Below are 9,618 nucleotides of genomic sequence, written 5' to 3'. Positions count from 1 at the left end.
CGTGAGGGAATGGTAAGCTCAAAGTGGACAACATCGTGTTACGGTAGTGGAGCGGGTTCGGGAAGTGATCTGCCCCTGGGGGATGTGACACATGAAATAATTTTTTATAATTATTTTAACTACTGAATTTAAATTTGGACCGTTAGATCTTTTCTTTGACTATTCAATTTGATCATATTAAATCTTAGCCATTAAATTCAATAAATTTATAACCATTAACCCAAGAAAATTCTGGTCAAAATTTATCTTAAAAATGAGTTTTGGGTTAAAAAATATATTTGGCCCAAGGATTAAAGTAGATTAGAAGAGATTTAGAACCTAATATTTGAATTTTACTAGAGTAGGTATTAGCGAAAACCAACTATTCTCTTGAAACCAAAAAAATAAAATATAAAAATGTTAATTAAAATTGTAAAACCAGACATCCCCTTTCTTCACCTGTTGCTCCAGAGAAGCCGTAAACCCTCCCTTCTTTCATGACGCCATAGGTTTTGATACCTTACATTGTTAATCAAAACCCCGCCCTGTTCTCTTTGTTTAGAGCGTACTGAAGCGAAGCGGAACCAAATTAGGTTTTTTTTTTCCTTCAGATTTTTTGAGTTTTGCACCACGATTTCTTAGTTTCTCAATTCACTTTTTCTTCTGATGTGAGTTGCTCAAAAGTTGGGAAGTTCTCACTGTCAATGTTCAGATGTTAGTGGACTGGATTTTATTAGACTTGGGATAATTAGAGTTGGGATTTTTGTTCCAATTATTTGAGGATTGGGAATTGGGGATTTCAATTTATTGCTTTGATATTGTTTAGGATTAATTCCTGTGCCATTTACAGATGATTTGGATACTAATGCAGGCCCGCATTCGACACCGAGTGCTAGAAATTATCCAGTCCTGTGCTTCTACAAGGAAATACAAAGTAGCACATATGAATTTGTCAAAGGAAGATATGTACCTGCAGCCGCTGTAAAACCCGAAAGCAAGCCGAAGGTATTTCTCGTTGGTATCAGTATTTATGTGGTCTCATAGCCGGCAAATCTCAGTATATTAAAAAGAAATGGTAACTATAAAATGGTAACCATGATTTAGATTCAGATGTGATGAAAGTTGATTTTGTTGGTTATCTTTTAGCATAAATGGGGAAATGTATGAGGCTTTTGTTCAGCAATTTATCTTCATTGCTAATCAGGTTACATAGTAAATATACAAGTTTTGCAGTCCCTAAGTTATCTTGTTATGTCAAACAGTTATTCTAGTTAATACTTAAGTCAACTTATGAACGGTACACGAAAGGAACATAACGGGTGATTATTTAGGTCGATGTTATACGAGTCCATCTGGCTGTCCCATAGTCTGCAAATCTTAGTAATAATAAAAAGAAATGGTAACTATGCTATGTTAACCATGATTTAGGTTCAAATGCGATGAAAGTTGATTTTGTTGATTATCTTTTAGCATAAGTGGGGAAATTTATGAGTCTTTTGTACAGAAATTTATCTTCATAGCTAATCAGCTTAAATAGTAAAAATTCAAGTTTTGCAGTCCCTAAGATATCTTGTTATGTCAAACAGTTGTCCTAGCTAATACTGAAGTCAATTTATGAACGGTAAATGAAAGGAACTTAAAGGGTGATTATTTAGGTCGATATTATACTAGTTCATTTGGCTCTCCCTCTCTCGCTCTCTCTATATGTGCGACTTGCCAGTCTATGTTACCTTTTTTTTTTCATGAAAAAGGTTGTCTTTTGTTTAAGAAATATTGTTTAACTAGGGAAGAGCTAGACCTGAAGAAAATCTGGGATCTGGATGATATCAAAACCTTATGAAACTGAAATAGGCAAGTCAGGACGATTACAGTTTCACTGTTTCCATTATATGTGCTCTCCTTTTCTTTATTATTTATTACTGAAATTTGCAGACTATAGGATTCATTCAAGTTAATTAATAGCTTTTCTTTCTTTCTCATCTTCTATTTAAATCTGTTAACGTTAATATATATATATATATATTTTTAACAGCTATAAAAGTACAGAGTGTTGCCATCTTCTTATGAAATGTATTTTTTTTTTACAGGATTCATATCACTTTTCTTTGCTTTGGACATGGTTTTATTTATGATTTCTCGTCTTAAAAATTTAAGTAGTGTCCAGGTTAGTGGGCTTCTACGTATTTATTAAATTTCTTGGCTTTTAAGGTTGTTATCAGAGATGCATATTGGGGGAGTATATGGGTAAATGCCATGTCCATTTGACTTGTTTCTAAATATATAGGTAAATATCTTATATTTGTCTTGATCTTATTAACTAAAAACATTTGGGTTGCGGTTAACTCAACCATGGATACTTACTGTTGGCTGCTAGGAAGATTTTTTGCGCTGTTTTTTGTCTCATTTGGTGTTATATATGTTGTTAATTTTCATTACTATTTTTTATCTAGTGTTAGTGCTTATGGATGATATGGATAAGAGTTCGATGCAAATTCAAAAGAGGCAAGACACGATGTATGAGGAAGGAGTTGAATAAGTTCCTAAATTTTGTGTCTGGTAATACAATAATGTATTGTAACACTGCTTCTCTGCACCTTCATGTCATGGGTGGCCGATGATGAAGAAAAAAGCAATATGTAATGGTATTTAAACATAAAAGTATCAAGTGTGGGAAGTAAATTTTCTGTTCTGTTTATTGAATAGTGAGACATCAATGTTATATTTAGCGGAATAACCGCCATACTCTGGAGTGCTGCCTTTGTTTTATAGGTTTAGTCATGTAAGATTAATTCTCATTGTGTTATTAATGAAATTTACCTTGGTTCATTGCTTTGGTATACACACTCACACATATATATTAAGTTATTAACAGTCGTTGTTGTTCGTTTTAACACTTTTGCTGTCGGGTTTTCTTGAAAAATGGGCGTTCTTATTTTTTATTTTTTACGTACCGTGAGAATGCTATTTGTTTGGTTAATCTGTTGAACTTTTTTGTTTTAAGGCATATTTGTTTGCTGGAACAGAACTTTGGATGTGCGGGAATGAATCTTAAGGTGTTATCAGTTTGTAACAAATTGTGATGCAGCTGGGTTGTATTTGATTATACATTGACTTGAGGGAATCCTTTTGTGCAGGTTGTTGGGTTGCAGAAATGAGAGTTGAAATTGAAACAACTGGTGGACTTTTTCTGGCAGAAAGTTTGTATCTACACACGTCCATAGTCCATATTGATGAACCAATGTAATCTAATGAAGAGACATATTTTGGGAAGTCAATCCAAGGCCTTGCCGTTTCTGTACAACTACAACAATGCTGCCGCTGCTGTTGGCATTCAAAAACTCTTTTCATTATCAGCACGGTTTGGGACATTGTCTGCAACTCAGGCTTCGTGCGCCAAATTAATTGGGGATGAAGACTCTGAAACTTCAGAAGACGAAGACTGGTTTGCTTCTCGTATCATCCAAGACAAGGACCTTCTCCGCAGCAGCCTCCATATTTCAGGAACAGGGCTTCATGTTCTTGACTTGGTGAATTGTGGCTCTTTGGAAGCGGACCGGACTCTGTACAATAAGCTGCTACACCGGTGCACCCAGACAGCCCAACTTAAACAAGCCAGAATTGTGCATTCACACATCCTTACTTCTCAATTTAAAGATGACCTTCCCATCCGCAACACCATCCTTCACATGTATGTCAAATGTGGCAGTTTGGACGATGCTCACAACCTATTCGATCAAATGCCTCACAAGGATTTGGTCACTTGGACTGCCTTGATTTCTGGCTATTCTCAACACGACCGACCTCAGGATGCCCTTGTTTTGTTTCCTGAGATGCTCCGCCATGGGCTGGAACCCAACCAGTTCACCTTATCTAGCTTGTTGAAAGCTTCTGGTGCTGTCTCTGATGACAATCATGGCAGGCTGCTTCACACTTATTGCTTTAAGTACGGTCTTGATTCCAATGTCTATGTGGGCACTGCTCTTGTGGACATGTATGCTAGGTGTGGCCATATGGATGAATCCCAGTTGGTCTTTGATGCCTTGGACACCAAGAATGAGGTGTCCTGGAATGCTTTGATTGCTGGGCATGCTAGGAAGGCTCAAGGACAGCATGCACTCGAGTTGTTCTGGAAGATGCTGAGGGAGGGCTTCAAGCCTACACATTTCACTTATTCTAGCGTCTTGACTGCTTGTGCTAGTGCAGGGTCTCTAGAGCAAGGGAAGTGGGTTCATGCCCACATGATCAAATCGGCTGTTACCCTCGTCGCTTTTGTGGGGAATACTCTTCTCGATATGTATGCCAAATCAGGCAGCATTGAGGATGCAAAAAAGGTTTTTGATAGGATGGTTAGACGAGACGTCGTTTCTTGGAATTCAATGCTTACTGGATATGCCCAGCATGGGCTTGGAAAGGAAACTGTGCAACGGTTTGAAGAAATGTTGAAAATTGGAATCCAACCTAATGATATAACCTTTCTTTGTGTTCTTACTGCCTGTAGCCATGCCGGTCTCTTGGATGAAGGACAATATTATTTTGACTTGATGAAACAGTACAACATAGAACCACAGGTTTCACACTATGTGACGATTGTTGATCTTCTTGGTCGTGGAAATCTGCTTGATCGAGCTGAGAAGTTCATAAGAGAAATGCCGATTGAACCTACTGCAGCTGTTTGGGGAGCCTTATTAGGTGCTTGCAGGATGCACAAGAGCATAGAGTTGGGTGCTTATGCTGCGGAACGTAGTTTTGAGCTGGATCCCCATGATTCAGGGCCCCATGTCATACTTTCTAATATCTATGCCTCTGCTGGCAGATGGATTGACGCAGCAAATGTGAGGAAGAAGATGAAAGAGGGTGGGGTGAAAAAGGAACCTGCTTGTAGTTGGGTGGACATCGAGAATGCGGTCCACATGTTTGTAGCGAACGATGATGCTCATCCGCAAAGAGTAGAGATCCTTAGGATGTGGGAGATGATTAGCATGAAGATAAAGGAGATTGGATACGTCCCAGACACTAGCCATGTACTTTTCTATGTGGACCAGCAGGAGAGGGAATTCAAGTTGCAGTACCATAGTGAGAAGCTTGCTCTAGCATTTGCACTTCTTAACACTCCTCCTGGCTCCACCATACGGATTAAGAAGAACATCAGGGTTTGTGGTGATTGTCATTCAGCAATCAAGTTCGTTTCGAAGGTAGAAGGGAGAGAAATCATTGTGAGGGACACCAATCGGTTCCATCATTTCCGTGATGGCTCTTGTTCTTGTGGGGACTACTGGTAGTGCTAATTTCATGGTCCTAGTTGCATTGCATACAAAATTAACCCATTACCTGGCTGTTCATGTTCGAGTCCCCTGTGTTTTACGTGCTTGTGATCTGTGATGAAAAAAGCTTCCTCTTTAAAGTGAGAAGAGGAATTTGAGACTTCTACACACACAAATTGTAAAATGGTTAATGCCAATGGTGCCTTCCAGAAGCAACTTCAAGTTCAAGGTAGCGAAATGTTATTTGCGCAGTTGTTACCTCATGGGCTATGCTAGGAAAAATGTGTGCTGAAATGCTGTGAATTATGAACACCAAAAATAGATGACACAGAGACAAAAAGGTGAGATGCAAGTTAATTTTTTTTCTGGTGTATTGAAGATCATGAATACTACCTGACGACATGTAAGGTTTCTGCATACGGTGAGCTCTGAAGTGCAACAACCGACGAAGGGCCCTGTAAAAGATTCAATTTATATCCTATTTTACAACTAAGATATGCAGAATTTCTATATTTCGTCTCTTGAATACAATTGATGAATTAGTTTTTTCTCAAAAAAATAAATAAAAAAATAAAAATAAAAATAAACAATTGATGAACTTTTTATTTCTTGAATTCAACTGTGGATACCTTCACTCCTTTTCTAATCCTACAGAGAGTCAGTTCAATTTCTTTGTTAGATGGAGATCAGGATCTGCTATGAGTTAATACCTAGTTTTGTTAGACAATAAAATAGAATGAACTTGATTGCTTTTGCATCTTTTTAGCTTTTTCTGAACGAAATTGTACGACATGGCAAAACTAGTGGAGACAAAAAGAGGAAGAAACAGCAAGGTAGAAAAAGATTGGATGTGCTGATTGCCTGTGGTATTTGGAAAGTTGGAAACTGAAAAAATAGAGAGGCAAGAAAGAAAGGAACAGAGCACAAAAGGAGGAACAAACCCAACCCATCTGTTTCATTTCATTCTTGCAAAGGGGAAGAGATGGGCGGGTAAAAAGGGTGATGGAAGTCTGCGTGTGTTTACGTGTGCTTAGAGATGGTTTAGCTGAAAATTGCATAGCTTGTGAGCAAAACTCTTTTGTAATCACCATTCTTCTCAAGCCAGCAGATGTTACATTCATTCAACAACAACTCAGATATACAAACTGCCTCAACCTCAGCGTCACCCTCAGCCTAAGCCCAATATACAGGTACGTAATGAATGACATGTTTCGATAAGTAGCACTAGAATTTGCATGACCCTTAGATAGATTTGATATTCAAAGTTTCAGCATTACCATCAGGTCAGACTCGCTCTTTAATACCACTTCAATTCGATCTTTGAACCTCAAGGTCACACTTTTTAGGGTTCATCTTTTTCCTGCATTCAGCTCATGCATTCGCTTTATATATTTTCAAAATTTCTGTATATATACGTATGTTTCCTTGCCACTTTTAAATTAAGCATCTAGCTAATAATTTGACCTGTAGCCTAGCCACCTGATTTTAATCAGCATGTGTCCTTGCTCATGAATCAACTTTAAGCTTTAAGTTGTGTGAAAAATTTCCCGTTTGTATTAGCACTAACATTGTTAGCTGTGCATTCTTTTGCTATGTATTTTCCTCATATATATTGTGGACGAATTAAACCCGTAAATCAAATCAGAAGAGGAGCGTTGCACTTGCTAACTCTCCCTAAGTTTGTTTCATTGTATTAATATTTAATAGTCCATATATCGTGATATTTTTATTTTTCTTTGTCGAAGTATCTTGATATTGATTTATATGTACGTAATTTTTCATTAGCAGGGAGGGTTTCGTTAAAAATCATGGAGTGTGACAGCAAACAGAGAGTAAGAGGAGGAGATGAAGACAACAACAATTCTTCTTCTTCTTATTCTTCATTAGAGAAGCATGCAAAGAAAAATTAAGTCGATCCTAACTGCGGTATGTTGGACTTAAAAAACGACCTTGAATACAACAGCAACAGCAACAGCGACAGCAGCAGCACTAGCAGTACTAGTAGCAGTTATACAATATCGGATTCAGAAACCCACTTGGCATTAGGAGTATTTGATTTTCCGTGGCTGAAAGATGGTGTAATCTCCAAACCGGAGGACTTGAATTTTGAAGACGTGTTCTCATCACCATTGGCAGTACTGGATGTCGACACACTCCCCTTTACCACCAGTTGGGTAGCACTACTACTACTCCTGGACATGTTACTGATGATCAATTTTCTTTCTCCGGGCAGTGTTTCTATCATCATCACCAGACCGATCATCCTGATGCACTACTCCTAGACTTTCCAAAGGACAAGCTTGAGGAAGATCTGGAGCGACTGCGAGATCTTAATCAAGGTGGTGGCCTGAAGACCGAGGCCGGTGTGGTGGCCTCTAGTAAAAAAATTATGAACTGTCTGTCTATTTGCTATAATTAAGGGACTAAACAACCTTGTTTTCAATAGATTTTTTGTAGAAATGATCTTTACTAAGTGATTTATAATATAAACAGTTCCGATCATAAGGACGGAATTCCATAAATCAATTATAAAGTATCCTGAGGAAAACTGCTCAATTTTAAAGAGTCAAACCTCCTCTCTTTACAGTTGACCAAGACACAGCAACAGAGCAATTTTTGGTGGAATATCCATATAAATAAATGGAAATGCACCTTAAAATTATTTATGAAACAAACAAACAATGTTTAAAACACTCTTTACACGTGATGATATGGAGATAGTGCTTTTTCATCCGGTTCATAACTTTTTATAAAGCATTGATGGATATGTGGGAGGCTATGTTGTCAGAAGACCCCACAATATTTTTGCAAGATCTTGAATGTATGTACTCACTAGCAATATACACAAAACAAAGTTTATATATTAATGAGGCATAATAATAAGTTAATAACCTTGTTAAAATATTATATTATTTGTTCAAAATACAACCAAACTTATTAAATACAACACATATGCCACGACAGTTTAACATAATGTCCATTCATAGATGCATTATATTTCTTATATTTTCTTATCAATTATTTCTAGGTTTTGTCGAGGAAGGGATTTTAAAAGAGTTCCTCCACTCGCATTTTCTCAATTTCGCCAATCTGCGCACTTGAGATGTTTTTTATTTTATTTTATAATAAATCAACTTTCCGGAGGAGTTTTGGCGTAAGGCCAGTGAAATTTTCCATGAAACTGTTTGTATGTAAAACACAAAATAAATATAGAGTAGACATTTAAAGAATTTCATTTCATATAATTCAATAACAAGGGCTAAAAAAAAAGTATACTCATGGAGAATTTTAAACATAATTAGTGCTTTATCATTTCCCTCAAGCACACTTTATCATGAATAAATGATATCCATTCTCGTATACCCTCGTATATCTCTTTGATAAGCTGTTACGAAAATAAGTTCATCAGAAACAACATGTGTCGTTGATTATCATATTAACTGTCAAACAGTAACATATTAGATATTTATCAATATTTACCCAACTAAAATAAATAATATATAGTGTAAAAACCTACTCCTGAAAGCTGAACCAGTAGTAGGAATCTTTAGTCCAGCTTTGAACAAAACATGGAACATGTCATCCTTTACTTTTTCTTGTCCAATGGCTAAGTTGCATAAAAACTCAAATTCAATTGCATAACACTTCCACCATATTTGTTTTTCTAAGTCATTGATTGTAGTCAGTTTGAAATTTCTTTGATACTTTCGACATTATTTTTTTAGGTAATCATTTTAAAAGTGGCAGATTTTGTCGATATTTTTGACATATTGGTTAAATATTAAAAAAATTCTTATATTTCGTCCAAACCAATGTTTGACATTCCCTCAAGTTTAATTTAAATTTTCATGTTTTCCATCAAAAGCAGCCGATATCGAAATCGATAATCCATCGACATTTCTACAAATTTATTTAACGATATTTCTACTGATACCAATATTTTAAACATTGATTGCAGTTAAAAAGCTGGATCTCATACCAAAGACCCCTTCGGTCATTTTGAAATATTTCATTTGAGGGATGTATGGACAACAACAAGAATTGTTTTGGCAGCTCATAGCATGCTCGATTTCAGGAAAATAGCTAAAATAAGTCCTGATCCTGCATATTAAACAACATCATAGAAAACTATCAGTTTCGACAAAAATAAAAAATAAAAAACTATCAGCATTAAAAATTAAGAAGAACTTATGCATTAAACACGGAAGGAAAATTAGTTTAAAACTTAGGGGGTGTAGTCAAACTAAGATTTTAAAAGATTTTAAAAGTGATAGATTTGATAGGATTTAAGAGGATCAAAGACTCCTACAAAATTTATATAGATTTTAAAGAATTTGAATGGATTGTGGTGGAAGGATTTGAAATCCTCGGGGGTGAT

The 9,618-nt window shown here is 36.4% G+C and overlaps 1 protein-coding gene across 3 annotated transcripts; it reads left to right on the top strand.

Moving 5' to 3' along the window:
• The first annotated feature begins 444 nt into the window (after window positions 1–444).
• LOC137726216 (pentatricopeptide repeat-containing protein At3g24000, mitochondrial) lies at window positions 445–7,751 on the top strand. 3 transcript variants are annotated; one of them, XM_068465103.1, is made up of 4 exons: window positions 445–572; window positions 851–984; window positions 3,114–6,430; window positions 7,029–7,751. In XM_068465103.1, the coding sequence occupies exon 3, from the start codon at window positions 3,210–3,212 to the stop codon at window positions 5,256–5,258; it is 2,049 nt and encodes a 682-aa protein (XP_068321204.1). In that variant the 5' UTR covers window positions 445–572; window positions 851–984; window positions 3,114–3,209; the 3' UTR covers window positions 5,259–6,430; window positions 7,029–7,751. The 3 variants fall into 3 exon arrangements, with proteins under 3 accessions (XP_068321204.1, XP_068321205.1, XP_068321203.1); XM_068465104.1 differs by lacking the exon at window positions 445–572 and adding an exon at window positions 2,067–2,143 and having other exon boundaries at window positions 750–984; XM_068465102.1 differs by lacking the exon at window positions 445–572 and having other exon boundaries at window positions 751–984.
• Window positions 7,752–9,618: the final 1,867 nt, after the last annotated feature.

Source organism: Pyrus communis, chromosome 2 (genome assembly GCF_963583255.1).
Source record: "Pyrus communis chromosome 2, drPyrComm1.1, whole genome shotgun sequence".
Classification (NCBI taxonomy): domain Eukaryota; kingdom Viridiplantae; phylum Streptophyta; class Magnoliopsida; order Rosales; family Rosaceae; genus Pyrus; species Pyrus communis.
Note: the sequence above shows the minus strand (reverse complement) of the source record. Positions and strands in the feature narration are given on the sequence as shown.

Coding starts and splice junctions, on each gene's coding strand:
- LOC137726216 (XM_068465103.1), top strand. CDS start 3,210: ATGAACCAATGTAATCTAATGAAGAGACATATTTTGGGAAGTCAATCC.